The 17,124-nt window shown below is 46.5% G+C and overlaps 2 protein-coding genes across 3 annotated transcripts in view; both read right to left on the bottom strand.

Annotated features, from left to right (window-relative positions):
• The window catches only part of TMEM150C (transmembrane protein 150C), a 25,407-nt gene extending 18,815 nt beyond the window's left edge, over positions 1-6,592 (bottom strand). Inside the window, exon 1 of one of the 2 annotated variants that reach the window (XM_008641296.2) lies at positions 6,540-6,592. The gene's annotated coding sequence lies outside the window, so the exon portion shown is untranslated. The remainder of the gene's footprint in view (positions 1-6,539) is intronic. The other variant, XM_017744128.1, reaches the window with a different exon arrangement.
• A 1,605-nt stretch (positions 6,593-8,197) lies between these two features.
• SCD5 (stearoyl-CoA desaturase 5) overlaps positions 8,198-17,124 on the bottom strand; it is a 14,291-nt gene continuing 5,364 nt past the window's right edge. The window contains exons 3-6 of the mRNA XM_017744115.1: positions 17,027-17,124; positions 12,540-12,745; positions 9,981-10,213; positions 8,198-9,447 (exon numbers count right to left, since the gene is read on the bottom strand). Of these exons, the coding sequence (XP_017599604.1) occupies positions 9,257-9,447; positions 9,981-10,213; positions 12,540-12,745; positions 17,027-17,124 (728 nt within the window). The 3' untranslated portion in view covers positions 8,198-9,256. The remainder of the gene's footprint in view (positions 9,448-9,980; positions 10,214-12,539; positions 12,746-17,026) is intronic.

Raw genomic sequence — 17,124 nt, 5'->3', positions numbered from 1 at the left:
CCGGCGCCGCGCCCCGTGTCCAGCCGCAGCTCCGCCCGGTCCCGCTGTCTGCGGGCCGTCCCCGGTGCGGCCGTGCGAAAGCGTCCCTGCTCTGCCCTCTTCCCTGCCCGCCCTTCCCAGCGCCAGGAGCACCTACCCAGCCTGCGGCTCTGCGTGCGCCCTCTGCTCCAAGCCCCCGGAGGCACCGGGGAGGGCTCGCCGCACAAACCCCGCATCTTTGCAGCCCTCCCGGGAGTGCTGCCCATTTGGATGGGTATTTTGAAATAAGGAAGCAGCCACCCAGTAGCAAGAGACCCCAAGAACAGCATCTTCCACCCCTTTTCCCTTTCCTACTGTGGTGGGCTTTGTGATCTCTGTAAAGTATCTCTGTGGTTGGAATTTTGAGAAGAAACATTCCCAGCAAAACAGCTCGGTGATCACCATTTGGGACTGTTTCCTGGAGTGGAGGGATCCCATCACTGTCTGATCTTCATGGGATTAAGTCAACATGAATGCTACCACTTCTTTTTCCTCTTCCTCCCATCCCTCTGTGTCAGGATAACTGATGTTATCTAGCAACTGTGTTGTTTGTTTTCCTAAAATCCAAATAAGGTAGCACTTACACAAAATTTTGTCCTGGTGCCATCACTTACGAACGAACACAAAACAGACAGATGCCCAAATCCATGTCAGCCTCCAGAACAGAGCTGAGTTATACATCAGCAGTTTATCTGCATTTCATAGTCTGCCCTTTTAGCAAGGAGCACTCCTTCACTCTGCAGGTTTGGCCCTCATAGAACACTCTGAAAAGATTTCGTGTCACTGATCCCCAGGGACTGAAAATCCTTCAGAGTGCTGATCCTCAGAGCAAGCACTGCACCAGCAGGTCCCCTGAGCCCTTTCCAAAGTGGCTGCATCATCAAGGGAGAGGACAGACACTCCCACAGAAAGGCATGTACTGTGTATGCTTCTCGGTGTTTTAAAGGCTGAGGGGGCTATTTTTAGAGCTGAAATAACATTCTTCCTGCTTTGGTATTTCAAATCCTATGTTATCCTGGACTAATAAATGGTTCCTTGCAGCATTTTCTTTTTTTGCAACCTCACAAAATCCAGAGATCTTGGCCAGGTTTCTCCTCTGCCCCATCGCACTGCCATGCTCAGGAGCCAAAAGTGACTTTCCAGGCATGGCTTTCCTCGGGCAAGGAGTTGCTATTGCCTCCATGTCACCAAGAGAGGCCCCAAAATCAGGTGCCTGGAAAAAAATATGCTTGAGGTATCAGCATTAACCGCATCCCTCCCTGCAAGGCTTCTCATGACAGCAAAAGTCAGGGAAGCTCACCTTAAAAGTAATACAGGGGAGGTCTTTGAATCCCAGCACCCTCTGGCTTTCAGCAGCTGAGGTTGAAGAAAACCTTCTGTCAAACACGTGAGAAGTGAGTGCTCAGCCCCAGTGATTTTGGCCAGAAAGGAAAATGCAGCAACTAATGAGAAACTGCCTTAGTCACTTCACCTCTGCTGTCAGCCAATACTGGAAAGGAAACAATGCACCATATGGGATTTTAAGGCAATTTCATTTTTGGTAAACTCTGAGTGTCTGAGACATTTTGTTCACAGTTCTTTTTTGAGCAGATGGTGTCCCTCTGAGTGCTGGAAAACGCATGATGCTGACAGGCCCACCAAAAACCTATTACAAATTAAAAAATCACAGCTTGAAAAAAGGGCACAGCCTGGGGACAGCAAGCATGTGCTGGAGCCCACCCAGTGCAGGAAGCAAGAGAGATGCAGGCAGGCATCAGCTGTCGAGGGGTGATGTTACGAGGGTCCATGGAGACATTTCCTACAATCATTTCTTCAGGGGACACCATGGGAGGAGCAGCCCCTCTCCCATGACCCTCATCCTGCAGCATCTCCCTGTCGGGGGTGTGAGGGTGCAAAGGGAGGTAAGACACGTGGGCACGTTGTGTTGGAACTGCATCCCACAATAAGGCATCACCTGCCTCCCTCATGGTAATGCTGCACATCCCAAAGCCCACTGCAAGCTCACGCTGACCTGTGGGAAGAGTCTTTTCTCCCACATCTCCACCAACACTGCCTTGGCAAAGTCGAGCAGCCACAAGTGCCTGCCCTCACCTTGTTTGAGGTTACACCTGGCTTTCCCAGGGGTGGATGTGCCAGAGGCTGACAAGAAGGCACAATTGCAATGACACTTCTGGGCAGATGTGAGGATGCTCCTGGGGTGCTGTGAGCAGCGTTTGAATTCTTCTGTCCCAATCTACACTGGGTTTTCCTGCTGGGCCACTGAGACCCACAGGGGATCTCCCTGGCAATTTTCCTGGACTGCAAAAGCAACCTGCTCCAACGCAAGCAAATGTTCCCAATTACAGCTTTGCTTTGCTGTCTGTTCATTAGTATTTCCGCCCCTGATGAATTACCGCACATGTACATTCCCTGTCCAAATTTCACCACATCAGTGCTCTTCATGAGGAGTGAACTGCAGGCCACTCACATCTGCTTTCTTCCAGAGACAGAGAAGTGGCAACTCTGAGCCCCCCATGTCCTGACATCAAGTAGCAGGATCAGGCCTTGGCAGTATTTTATTTTTCATGTGAAGGACAGGACTACCACAGAGCTAACCCCTGCCCTTGCAGACCTCACTCACAGCTCAGGAGGAAGCAAAGCAACGTCATGTCCCTCTAGTTGCAGTCCTTCCCAGGGTGATACTACCATTGAAGACTGGCTGTGGTTATTCTGGACTGGATTTTTTGGGAGGAAAAGGTACACAGAGATGAAGAAAATGGAAAAGGGAATTGCTTTGAGTTTGTTTTCATTTCTGGGAGATACGTGTCTTTTGAAAATACATTTGCCACCTTTTTCTCCTGTCCTGCTCCTTTCAGCTCCAAAGCTGGAGTGAGGCCTGGCAAGAAAGGTTGCCCACCCAGAAAGAGGAGCAAGGGGGAAAATGGGCGTAGGGATCACTCAGCAGCAGCCATTGGAGCTGCTCCACACCCTGATGCATGTGTTAAATACAATTAAAACTGTTGAAAGCCAGTTTAAACTGTTTCTCAGTTGAAGTGTTAACCCTTATTTCATTAGCCAGATCAACTCTTATCAAAGCCATCTGTTCCTTTATTGAGCTTTTCAAATATTGTGATAGACTTCATTTCTCCAAATGCCCTGCTGATAAATAGATGCCATCTGAGCAAGTGCACCTGAGGCTTGGCTTTGACAAGGTGTGCTCAGGGTGGCTGGAGAGGCAGTGACCTGCAAAGTGCACTCTCTCACCCTAAGAAACATACCCAGATCCCACCCCTATGAGATGAAGCTCTTCCCAGTTCACCCACATGATCCCAACCAAGAAAAATGCACCTAGATCAGGGAATGGAGCAGCAAATTGAAGGGACCCATCCCATCTAACTGCAGCAAAGTGACATCATTTAAATGTTAGGAAAGGAAATGGAGTAAATGGAAACAAAATTATACATTTTTTCCATAAAAAGAGAAGTAAAAAAAAAAAATTACTGCTGTGATAGCAAATACATGGGATAAAGAGGACTTGTAGTCAGGGTGTGAGCTCTGGGGAAGAAATCTTGCAGTGCCAGAGTGCCAGTGTGTGCAGCTGAGAGCTGCAGCCTGGTGTGCCCTGGCCCCAGTGGGTGTGTATTCTGGCCTGGCAGGAGGACAGTCCTACATGAAGCACAGAAAATTCTGGGGGGAAAAAAGGGAAAATTTTTTTTTCTTTAAGAATAATGACATTGTGTAAAATAATTATTTCCTATTATTGTGCTGTAAATGCTACTGGAACTGTGTCAGTCAGGAAAATTTAGCAGCCACAGTTAATAAAAAGGTTAGGCATGCTGTGCAGATGTGGTAAGGACCATTTCACCTACATTTCTTATCTGTGCTGCTCATTGGAGCCTTTCCTCCAATCATTTTCCAAGTCCTGCAGGAGGGATTTTTTTATTGTTCTGCAGGCAGGCTTTGCTGCTCACCTGCTTCTGTTGGGCAGTAGATTTATCTTTAACAATGCTTGTGTATGGCAAGGCCTTTACCTGCCCTGGGGCCATACCTTTGCTCCTTGCCCTTTTGGCTTTAACCCCAGCTTGGCCATGGGTGGTACAGGAAGGGGAGAGGCAGTGGCACAGCTCCTGGAGTCACTTGTCTGAAATCCAGGATGGGAATTCTTTCATCATTTTCTCAAAAAAAGCCTAAATCAGGGTTTAACTCTCCAGGGAGCGGGGCAGCAGGAGATGGACTCAGCAAAAGCAATGCACCCCATGTGCAAGGGGTGATTTAAACAGCAACAGCCTCCAAACCATCCCGTGGGCAATTTTGCCCATGCAGGGGCACCCCAGGAGTTCTAAATTTTTCCCCTATTCTCACCTGTTTAGTGGGGCTTAACCTGGGTAGAGGTTTTTGACAGAGGTTTCTGCTCCCAGGCCAGGCACAACTGTGCCAGTGCCTCTGTGGGAGCTGGGGCACATGGGCACATGTTAGCACTTGCCTCCTTTCCCACTGGGCTCAGCTTTCAGTTTTGCTTTTCATTCTTCTTTTAAAATAAGATCTTATGGGAAATTGCACCTTGATTCCCGTAAACACCCAGAATGTGGTGAATGCTCTGTAACACCCTTTCCACATAAAGGGTAGAGCTACAAAACAGCCTAGGGGCAAAAATATCCAGATAATACAAGTCCAGCCTGGCCATGCCTTTGGGACTACAGTCTGGGAGCTGATGTATCATCAACCTCCCTCCAAACTGAGAGGCCTCCCAGCTGCAAATACCCTAAACATTGTCCAACCCCATAAATCAGCCACCACACTTCCAGCCTTGCACGGATTCTCAGGCTCACATGGACACAGGAGACCTTTCAGAAGATCTTTTTTTTCCTAGGAGCCTCCCACCCCAGCAGCTGAATGTGATACCTGCAGGCAGGCCACATTTCCCATCTGCCGGGGTTATTTCTAGAAAGCTGTGTTCTGGCTGCCAGCCAGGGGACAGCAGTTGCCTTGCACTTCCAAGCTGCAAAGGGATGCAGACATTCCCGGGGCTTACCAGGGAACAGCAGAGCCTCTGGAGGAAGTGGGCTGAGCAGAAATCCACCCTTCATACCCCAAGAGTGCAAACCCCGATGCATTTCTTCAGCGCCAGCCCTCACCCTCTCCCTGCAGCATTGCTCTCAGGGCACAACTTCAGTGCCAGCAGGTTTTGCTCATGCCTCCTGCTCCAGGGATTACCCCAGCCCAGCCCAGCTGCAGCAAGGATAGGGTCAGATGAGCCTGGAAGTTTCTCTGCAGTCAGCCAGCACAACCTTGGTCTCACCTCACACTTTGACTGCTGTGTTTGTGCTCCTCCCTAACAATTGATAATAACATTGGTTATTATCAATAACATTAACCAATAACATTGGTTATCAATGTTTGCATAACCAATCATGTGCTGTAATTTGGAGATTAAATCCTCCTCTAGAGATTGTGCCAAGTCCCAAGGGTCCCAGGGCAGGCTAGCATTCCCTTGAGCCACCCCATGCCAGAAAGCAGCTAGCCTGCTTGGGAGTTTCCACTTGGAAGGAGCACACAGCTCCAAAGCCAACACTGCATTTCCTAAGGGACCCACCAGTTCTGGGAAAAGAGGTAAGACTGACCCAGTGCCTGCTGTGTGCCAAGGCTGAGAGCCTGGAAACACTCACTGCCACGGTGCATGGGGCAAATACGTGTTCCCGCTCCTGCATGCTGTTATTCCAGATGAGTCAACGTGCCAAGAACAGAGTTAGAGACAACACAGGATCAGGCACTGCCAGACCATCAGGTGTCAGAAGACAGTCAGTGTGTTCCTGGTTAAGTGCAACCTACAGCCAGCCACCAATCCACCAGCAGTCCCTCAACACTTCTGCACTGCTCAGGAAGCTCTAGCCAGGTGTTTAACTACCAAATCAGCAGGAGAAGTGCCACAGACCACAGAAATAAGTGCAGCTCATGCCCCAGCACCCACCCTACCAAGGCTCCACAGCTTTCCCACATCACTTCATTCAACAGTGGATGGATCCAGCACCTACCCCGGGAAATGGCAGTGGCCCTTCCTGCCTCCCACAGACCCTACATCTTCTTGAGGAAGAGAAAACCACACTAAAGAACATGAGCATAATAATTTAAAAAAACAAAAAAACCAAAACAAATGAGCAAAAAGTTCAAAACAAACACAAAACCACAAACAAATAAGCAAAAAAAGGAAATGCATGGAAGTATTCCTTGTTTTACCAAAATTTGAGGCACCCTCTTTAAAAATCTGTTTTTCCTGCAAAGCCTGACACTTTTTTAATCAACTCTACCACACGGAGAATTTAATCTACAAAAAGAAGGATTCAGGTAGCATAAGCTTCCAGATAAGCATTTGATAGAGGAGCTTTTTCTTTTCTGAACAATGTTTCTTCACTTATTTTCAGTTTTTCAAAACCAGGCAACTTGACAATGGCTTCAATTTCAGTTTTCATATCCCTGAAATACACTGGAACTGCTGCTGCTGCTTTTGAAGTCTTATACCTGGGGGAGGGTGGGGGGAATCTTACCTTGTTGTAATTGTAGGTATTCAGAACAGCATGTGCTTCATAGCAAAGCCACTTACTCTTACACCAGGCACTTGACAGGAATGAGCCTGAGGAAGTCCAAGCAGTAGCAGGACAAAAGAAAAATGATAAAGATCAACAGGAAGCTGTGTATTTTGGTGCATTCCCTGTAGTTCTGCACTCAGGAAATTGCACGAAGGAACGGATGGGAGCACCAGTGAGGTCAGGTGTTTGCACATCTTCCAAGCTTCGCTCCTACACTCACACCCCAAGTCCAAACCCATTACATGCACCACTTTGGAACCACCATAGGTTCCCTATGATTTTTGCCATGGAAGGAACAGCTCTATCTTTCTAACCAGCAGGTCAGGAGCCTCCCAGCTCCAGGAGCTCATTTCCACACCATCCTGCAGCCACTGCAGCAGGGGGTGGGGAGACATCTCCTACTTGTGTGTGTGTAATTCCTGTGTCTGTCAAATGGCTCTGACTCCGGATGAATGCACATCAAAACACATCTTCAGGCATACCCCGGTCTTCAGGCCCATCTCAGCAGAAACAAATAAATAAAATCTAAATAAAATGTTTAATATTTTTGGCCAAAGCATTGTCCTGCAGTCACACCGGGCTGGTATTTTTCTATTCAAGCAGGATTTTCACATGCAAGAGCCTGCCACAGTCTCCTTTCAAGTTTATGTCGGCTCCCAGTTTCTTTTCCCCCTCTATCAGCTTGGCCAGGAAGCCCTAAGTAATCAAATCTCTTGGTGCCCTTCCATTTGACAGCCTCCTCTTCCCCTGACATTCAGAAGTGCTGAGGGGGGGGAGGCATTTTGAGCCACACCAAATGCGTAGCTGGAAATGGCAAGCAAAGCACTGCTGTAATTCTGATGTGTGATGCACAAAGATGTTTGCTTTGGGAGATGTTTCAGAATTAAACACAGTGGCCAGGCTAACTCATAACTGTTTATTGTAAATCACTCAAGAGTTTACACATCATTAATGGCAAAATAACACTTTTTAAACACCTGCTGGATGAAAGACAGAATAAAGACAACTCTTTTATATTATATGGCATCATTTGAAAAACAAGAAACAGAACAAAAAAGAAACCGTTTTATTTTTTTTCCCCACTTTTGCATCTTTCCTGAAAATATCTGGGCCTGAGTCTCAGTTATCTTGAGATCCCTGCCTTGCCCAGGGTGTGGGGCTGTGTGGCTGGGAAACAGGCACTCCCTCTCCGAGGAGCAAGGCAGTGACCTTCTTTATAAATGAAAATCATGCCCTCTATCTTCAAAAGTGCTCCAGTGCTGACAGTACAAAGCCTCTCTCCTGCACTGGCTAACATCTAACACAAAGGGCTATATGTCCCATTAAATCCACATGCCTTTTTTTTAGTATTTTTTCTTTTTTTTTCTTTTTTTTTCTTTTTTTTTCTTTTTTTTTCTTTTTTTTTCTTTTTTTTTCTTTTTTTTTCTTTTTTTTTCTTTTTTTTTCTTTTTTTTTCTTTTTTTTTCTTTTTTTTTCTTTTTTTTTCTTTTTTTTTCTTTTTTTTTCTTTTTTTTTCTTTTTTTTTCTTTTTTTTTCTTTTTTTTTCTTTTTTTTTCTTTTTTTTTCTTTTTTTTTCTTTTTTTTTCTTTTTTTTTCTTTTTTTTTCTTTTTTTTTCTTTTTTTTTTTTTTTTTTTTTTTTGGTTAAGCAAGGCAACTGTTAAAATTCAGAAGCTACATAACTGTCTTTATATTTTGCTCAGAAACCAATGGATGTTGCATGCAGCTGAAATACTAGTACAGGCTCTGACTTAGATAAAGGTCAGTTTTCTAAGACCCACTAGTCAAAGGCAGAAAAAGAAATTAAGAGGCCTCTTGTGCAAAAGGAGCTAAAATATGCATGCATCGATGGCCATGACTAATTAGAGTATGACTTAGGTCTCCAAACATTGAAACCGAAGCTTTATTTGGCTTAAGACATGGTGGAGCTCTATACATTTACAATTACAATGTGTATGTGACAACAAAGGAACCATCTCAATATAGCATCAGTTGGTATTTTGGACTGTATAGAGACTAATCTTCAACACAAAAGCCTGCTCAGCAATAAATGGTTTTCATATTTAGCAAAGACAGCGGTGCACTGGGCTGGCTAACAGGGCTAACAAAAAGAAGAAAGCAGGTTTCCAAACTAATATCTAACTAAATTGAGGGTGATTTTTCCCCTTGGATATACTGTATTTCATCAGTGGTGTTACTGTCCTTTCCATGAGTATGCAGCTGACACAGCACACTGGGCCCTGCCCTATCCCCCCCGAAAGATGCGCCTCAAAAGCTTATTGGATTAGCAGTAGAAACAAAAATCTCCCCTAACTGCACTTGGAAAGGACAGTTAGTTCCTTCAACCTGCCAACGTTTACCATGAACAAGCAAATTACAACAAATCTCAGACATGAACTACAGTGACTAAAATCAATCTCTCTCCTGTTTAACTGCAATATTAAATAATATGTAACATTTTTACACTTAATAGTCTTAAGTTTGGACATCAGACAGCTAATAAAGAAAGAAAAAAAAGAAGCTGTGGCTGAATCAATTCCTGGGGAACTGATTCAGCCCAACTGATCTGAAACAAAAAAGTAATTTTACCCAGAGGTAAATCCACCACAGGCACGGGGTTGCGCGCACACCCAGCCAGCCAGGCGACAGCAGCGCTGGCACAGCGCAGCATCACTCCTCAGGCACTGCCATCTCCAGTCCTTTCCTTGCGAGCCTGGATCATCTCCTTCGGGGCCTGCTTGCGGTCAGTGACCAACCCCAGCCAAAACATGAAGTCAATGAACCAGGTGGTGGGGTTGAACTTCAGGCCCAGCTCGCTGGCTGAGTAGTCAAACGGGAAGGTGTGGTGGTAGTTGTGGAAACCCTCACCTGAAAAACAGAGAGAGAGTTTAAAGACCACATGGCTGGCACTTTTGTCAACACAGGAACACACTCGGGTGGGACACTCCAATACCCAAGTCTTGCATCTAGTGGAGGTTATGCTCCACCCCAGAGCTCTGGGGCAGACCCAAACCAGACTCCATTTCACTGCTCTGGGCTTTCCTCCCCAGCAGGAAGAAGCATGTCCCATGCCTTATGCTCAGGGAAGAAAACCAGAAGTGCTTCAAGAGGGGAGACACGCAACTGGGTGAGAAGGGGGGTCACTCACTTCTGCTGAGCAGAGCTTGCTGCTGGGTGGGTGCTAACACCTCCCTTCCCAGAGACTACATGGCATTATTTCAACGTGGGCACCATCAATACAACAAGGGCGTCTTCCTCTAGAACATGCAAGCTCCAGCCTCCTCCAAACCTTGGCTCCAAGCGGCATCCAGCTGCAGGCACCCAGAGTCCCAACCAGGGTGAAACAGGATGGGACATCACTCTGAGCTTGCAGAGTGCAAACCCAGGGCTGCAGCACTCACCGATGGCTCCCAGGGTGACCAGGGTGTTCTGCCTGGGGTTGATGTTCTTGTCGTAGGGGCGGTTGCCGTACATGTGGGCGGCGCTGTTGACCAGCCAGGTGACGTTCAGGGAGATGGTGTACCGCAGGATGGAGGCCAGGAAGTAGGCGTTCCACAGGCTCTCGCCCCACAGGTACCACGGCACGAAGGTGGGGATCACAAAGCACATCAGCACAACTGAGCTCTTGTAATACCTGCGGGTGTTACAAGGTAAGGAGGGAGAAAAGGAATGCACAGGAAGACCCATCTTGTTGGTGCCCCTATGACAGGTTTAAAATAGACCCCTGCTTTTTCTGAGTTTTGTGGAAGGGATGAGGAAAAACAGAGTTTGGATTTATTAGACAGTTATTAAAACTCTGCATTTGCTGAAAGTTTTTTGGATAGGAAGAACTATCATTTTTTTTTGACAAAACCAAACAATTTTCAATTAAAACCCACAGAGGATTGAAAAAATATTAATATTAGAAGTATTTTTGAAAGGAAAGAAGTTTTCATGAACACAGTTCTCATCTGTAACACATGAACTAGTTTTGATCATCTTCTGTATGAAATAAATCAACCTCTTGCCTTGCAAGTTCTTTGCTTGATATATTTTGTTGTTGTTTGGGGTTATCCCTCACATGTTGGGCTCCAGAAGAAGATCTGCAGCTCTCCAGCAACACCAGCCATGGTGAAAAGAGAGCATTCCTCAACTCTTTCATAGAACTCTATCCTCACTCACCTGAGCTAAGGCCCTCCAAGGAAACAAGTTCCCTTTCTTTGCTCCACCAAAGATAACAAATAATTTCCAACTCATATGACTGACTTCTGATAAGGTTTGCAAACCTCATCAATTCAAGGCCAGGGTTTAAGTAGAGCTGGAGGAGAAAAATACTTTCCAGTCCAGAAAACTCCTTCAAAGTTAAAAGCCTCTACTACTCTGGGGAAATAGAATAAAATATGAAAATAGCTTATCAGGCACCAATTAAAACCATTCTGCAAGATGCAAGAAGCCCAGACTGAAGTCTTTGATGAAGACATGAAATCTCCCATCTGAACAAGCATCTGAGTACATTGTCCCCCTTTGACTGAAACATCCACCCTGGAGTGAGTGAAACCTCCTTACCTGGAGTGCAGGGGAATCAATGCCTCGACACATGCTTGGGGAACAGCGCTGCTTTCACCACATGAAAACTTTGTCATGGAGACACTTCACCTGTGAGCTCCTCTCTCACATCCCTTGCAGGATTATTGCTCCGTTATTCACAGAGGGTAGGTTTTGCTGTCAGTCATGCCTGGAGCAGTACTGTGATTTCAGCTGAAGTGATGTGGTTTTAAACTGACTGCTGCCTCAGCCACAACTCAGCAGCACCACTAAATTCAGCAAAGCTAACAATTTGGCCTTAAAACAAAACGTGACAAGAAGGATTTATTATGATTCTTACTGATCTGACCTGCTAGTTTTTCCACGCTGTCAAAAAAAACCCCAACACTGCAACCTTGTAGAAAGGAGAAACCCAAATTCTGATTTCCAGATAAGGGACTAAGCCCTAAATCCATATCCAGAGCAGAGACATTTGCTAAGACAACTTTCCTGCAGAAAACATACTTCATCACTTTGCAGCATGACCAAAGCAGTACAGCCTGCTTCTTGTGGCATGCTGTTGTCTTGGAAAAGGTAATAAGCAAGAGGAGCTGCAGCGAACTCCAAGGGAGCTGCTGCGAACAGGTACTGCCAACTGAGGAACCAGTAAAAGCAACCATACATGGAGGGAAGTATTCCTCACTCCTGGAAGATTTCTATTACAATGGTAATTTTTTGCATTAGAGAAATCTAGGCACTAGCAGGAAAAACCCCTGATTTTTAGACTCAACTGACTGCTCCCCTCACTCAGAAAATACACAAAAATGGCCTAAAGCAATTTTCCAAAGTGCCTGGATGAAATGCTTGCAAGCAGGAAAGTCTTCTTGTGCCTAAAACACAGGTACTCACATAGAGCACAAAGAATGTTGCTCAATTCTAAGCTCTTACAGAGTGTGTAGCAAACCGAACTAGGACTGTGCTAATTCCCAAGGGAGATAATTAATTCTGTATAGAATGGCAGTCTTGGGAGAGGTGGCACTTGGCCTGCACTGGCCCAGGGGTGCCAAAGATGACCTTGCGAGTGAAATGTGCACTTCTGTGTTAAGGCAATTAGTGACTGCAGTGTTTGCTCCTGTGATCAAAGAAGAAGGCCAAGATCCGAGCAACTTCTGCCACAGCTGTTTTCATAACCAGCCCTGGCTTTTTGGGAAAGCAGAGGGACAAGGACAGGGCTCACTGCTTGTGCCACAGAGTCTGCGAGGACAGTCAGCAAGTGTCAGCCACATGGGAATAGTGGGGGCCAGAGGAAAGGCATCCCAGCACCTGCAGTCACGCTGGCAGGGATATCTCGGGGAAGAAAAGGCAAAGATGAAAATAAGGAATGAGCCACAACCAGACCACCAGGTGGAAGGATCTCTGCACCCCCACCTCACATCAGGACCTAGTGCTGCACTTACTTTCTTTGGAACCTGACAACAGGGTCATCCAGCAGGTCAGTGAAATCCAGTTTCCTGCCCTTCTCGATGACGTCCCGGTGCTTGCGCACGAAGAGCCAGCCGATGTGGGAGAAGAAGAAGCCCCGGCGGGCGTTGTGTGGGTCCGCGTCCGTCTCCGAGTACTTGTGGTGCACACGGTGGTCTCGGCTCCACTCGTAGATGTCATTCTGCACAAAAAATACGGTGGGGTGAGAGGAGAGGGGCCAGGCACTGCAACCTCCAGTCCCCCCCCACAGTAACAGCAATGAGCCCCTCTCTGACACTCCTCAAAAAGGCTGTTGACTAAAACCCCCAGCTCTGCAGCCAGCCAGCCCATCACACTGCTCCTGTCAGTCCCCACATGGAATGGGACCTGTTCTGGGAACTGGTGACACAGACTGGACAAGTCTCAGGACTGGAAAGGGCTGTTAGAGCCTCTTGGCAGCTACCATCATCAGTCTGCCCTGGCCCTGTGTCCTCCCTGGGTATTTGCTGTGTGAGTTACCATTGTCAGCCTGCCCTGGGTGTCTGAGGATGTGCTGCAGGGACTGGGTACATCCATGTTTACATTGTTATTTTAAGACTGTGCTATGGGGAATCTTGTATATTTATTTTCAGGGGACTACTGTGCAGAGGCTCTCAGCTCCTCTTTCTCAGCTGGTTGCAGCTGGTGCCCTCCAGGCACAAACACAGCACTGAAAATGGGACAGAGCTTGTGGATCACTACAACTACTGTAGTGAACAACATGACACTGAAATGCCTTATGGCTGTAAATGGAGTCATGTGGATTGCAGGGAGAAAGGGATGGACCACAATTTCACACTTGGATCCATGAAGAGAGACTTTCTGAGTTCACTCAGCCAAAGGGATTTCAGCCTCCCAGTTTGCTCTACAGGATGCCCTGGCTGGATGCACTGGACTAAACTGGAGGCTTCTGCAGTGGTGCTGAGCTGTTATTGCAGGGCATTGTATGCACATTCAGCACTTGCAAGCCTCAGGCCACACACTCATCTGTGAATCGAGTTGCTCAACACCAGCACCAAAACATGGAAATGTCAGTTAATGCCCAGATCCACAGGAGCTTGAACTTTAATCAGAGAGTTCTTAGCAGAGGGTGCTATTTCCATCTCTGCACAGTCAGGGAGGTACCCAAGCAGAAATAACCAAGGAAGGAAAGGCTTGGGTTACTTTTAGGAACAGCACCCACAACCACCAACCACAGCAGCTTTGCTCCCGGCAGAACTTGAGCAAACCATTTGCAGTGTCTCTGAGGTAAGAGCAGGACACCACCCATCTGGGCACTGAACATACCACAGGACAAAGCAAGCACAGGATAATGAAACTGTGTACACCTGTATTTCGTGAGGCAAAAGCCCCGTGCTGAAAGCATTGCAGAAGTCATTGCTCTTTCTTTTGGCTATCAACGTTTGAGAGAAAGCACTGAGGTGACTCTGGGAACAACTGCAAAGAGCAGCTAGAGAACCCGGCTCAAATGGCCCCACATCCAACTTCAGCTTTGCAAAAATGCTCTCTGCCTGCAAGAGCACACCAAGGACAAGTGAGGAACAAGAGCCCTGGAAAGATCTCAGCTCCACTGCGTTCAGTTGTACTCAGCCCTTTACTGTTGTCATGTAGTGAACACAATGATGCTGGGAGTGGGCTGGGAATGAGGGGGACATTTTCCTGCAGCACTGACTCATCTAAGACATTGAGAGGAGGCAGCAAAGATCAGCCCCTTGCCAGTGCTCCAGTGTGTTGCACCTTAACTATCCCACTGCATGAGAAAACAAAGTAAACTGCAAAAAAGCAAAGGAAGTCACCCAAGTCCTCAGTGAGAACAAGGGCAGACCTCTACCTTCCTACAGAGAAATCAAAAGGAATGAAAACCTCTACACTGCTTCAAGTGGCTTCGGTGGGAATATCCATATGACTGGAAAATGTCAACATTAAGTAATTTAAAAATAAACCAGGGTTATGCAAAAAGCACACTTAGAAAAGTGTGCTTTTTCCTAACCAGATATAATTTTCCAAGTGAGACTATTGATCAGTTTGTCACAAGAACACTTGATAAGTCGTTTGTGGGACAGCAGATAACCAGGAAAAGCAACGATACTGTGAGAAATTAACTTGGCTTTTCATGCCACAGCAAATGCCTGCAGAGCTGGCAAAAAAACCATGATTCCCCAGATGAAAGAGTTAGGAAGCCATGAAACAACTGAATTGCATCTAATTAAAAACCACAAAGGCTAAGAGGAAACAAAGGCCGGAGGCCAGAGCTGTTGACAATAAACACACCAAGAACTGGAGCACAGCATGTGTAAATATGCTCTGCGTGTATTAATAGCAACCATTTTTCAGGAACACATCACTTTTGATCAAGTTTCGGGTAAACACAGGGGTGAAATCCCTTCCAACGCAGAGAGCAACAGCATCATGCTGTGACAGTGATGCAGCCATGAGGCTTCATTAGCAGGTCCCTCAATAAACCTGCAGACTGAAACATGCCAATAGCCTGGGCTGTGTGACAGTCTCCATGTGCTGACACAGCTTGCCACACCACCACTCCTGCTGTGTACAAAAGCACCCAGCACAAACACAGATTGTGCCACAGAGTTGAAACCAGCATGGCCCAGATGAGGTGCTGAACTTAAAATACTAGGAGATCAATAAGCCAGGTATTACCTATGTCTGAAACAGACAAGTGACAGCAAGAAGCACAGTCTTTCAAAATTGTGAGAGCTTCATTCTAGATGGAGGAAAGAAACACAGCTCAGCATGCTCTGATCATAAAAAATCCACGAGGCAACACAGCAAAAGTGGCTGCATCTGATGGTATTCCAGAGGAGGTACAGCATGTCACAGCCCAGGCAGCATCAAGTTAAAACTCTACAGCAGAGCTTCCTTCCCCTGCCCTTCGAATTCTGAATACTTCCTCCTTATTTAGCATCCAGGTATGCTGTACATGTCTCCAATCCTACCTCTTCCTCCCACAGCCAACGTGAAGGAGATGGACCTGAAAACTCATCACTCACTGTCTGTTTGTGGTGGTGGAAACAGCCTTTACGGGCAATGGATGTCGTGGTAATTAGGAGCAGGCTTCAGACTACTTCAAACTTAAGAGTGGGCAATTTGGCCTTTCATCTTATTTCTGATATGAAGGGCACAAAGGTGGCTTGAAGCTACTTTGAAGTACTTCCCTGCCTCCGAACCACACCGTGTCCTCAGACAAAAGCAGTGAGGAGGCCAATGCAGCTAAGAGCAAAAACCATAGCAACAGGGGAGCAGAATGCAATGAAATCCCTGTGTGCAGGCTCACTGCAAACAGCTCTACACATTCATTTAAATTACTTGTGAAAGACAAGATCAGGGAGACAGTACCAGGGGCTTCTCAGAACTCAAAACAGTTGTTTAACACACTGAGCAAAGGGCTTGTAAAGCTCTGCAAGGAACCAAGCAGCAGATGGGAAACAGTTCTGAATAAAGAAAGGTTATAGTCAAAATGGACACATTTCCATTTTCAAGCAAAAGCATTGTGCTCTTTGTAATGTGTAGAGGAGCTAACTAATTAATTCTTTCCACCTCAAAAAAGAAAAAAATCAAAGATGATAAATGAGCAGTATAGAAGTAGATAAAAGGACTCTTTTCATTCTTTGTCAAGGTTCATGAACAGAAAGTCAACCAACCAGAGTGAAAGGAAAAAGATGAAAACTCAGGGCACAACACATACGTGGTACTCGGTGCCACAAGGGGTTATGGCAGCCAAGCTCAGTAAGTTTAATTTTAGTACAGATAAGTTTAATTTTAGTGCAGGTTCCTATCCCTATCCTTACCAGCCAGAGGAGGAACCAAATTCACACTGAGAAGATGCTGGTTCAGGGCTAACTCCTACAACCAGCTGGGTGTTACACAAGTGTTTCTGTGGTCTAAGACTGCCTACCAGTAAGTACAGAGCTAGTAACACACTTCTTCACGAATGTATTTGAATCTGGCTGGTGAAAAACGCTGCATAAAACAGAGATAAATTAAGATTGTGAAAGGATGCCTGCTCTCCTTTCTGGGCACAAAGTCTCCAACTGCCTGGATGAACAGACACTTGGTTACACAGACACATTTGCATCAGGTTGGCCCTTATAAAAGTCTCCATGTTGTCCTGTGAGGCATGGGGCCTGACCTGTGCCACAGATCAGCTGCTGGGGTGGTGAGGGGTGCTGAGCCTCTGACCTGGTCACATTCAGCTTGGTCCTTAAGTAATTATTGCTCCTGGTCTATCTAGTGCTTATTGTTACGTGGGTGGTGAGAGGGGCTCTGCATCCCCTGAGCCAGCAGAATGTGTTACAGCAAATAAATGTCTTTCTGCCGGGATTTTTTCTTTCATTCTTTCTTCTGCTGTCTCTAAGCTGAGGGGATCCCTGCACAGCAGAGAGAGGTGCCTGGAGGTCAAGAATCTGAACAAGCAACACCAGCCCACCTGGAAAGCCATGGAGTTAGCTGCAGCCAGGAAGATCCTCAAAGGCAGCTTGGCTTTGTAGGAACGGTGGCTCCACAGGCGATGCGCGCCAGCTGTCA

The sequence above is a fragment of the Corvus brachyrhynchos genome, unplaced genomic scaffold (assembly GCF_000691975.1).
Source record: "Corvus brachyrhynchos isolate BGI_N302 unplaced genomic scaffold, ASM69197v1 scaffold229, whole genome shotgun sequence".
Lineage (NCBI taxonomy): Eukaryota > Metazoa > Chordata > Aves > Passeriformes > Corvidae > Corvus > Corvus brachyrhynchos.
The sequence above is the reverse complement of the archived record's forward strand: the minus strand, read 5'-3'. Positions and strand labels throughout refer to the sequence as shown.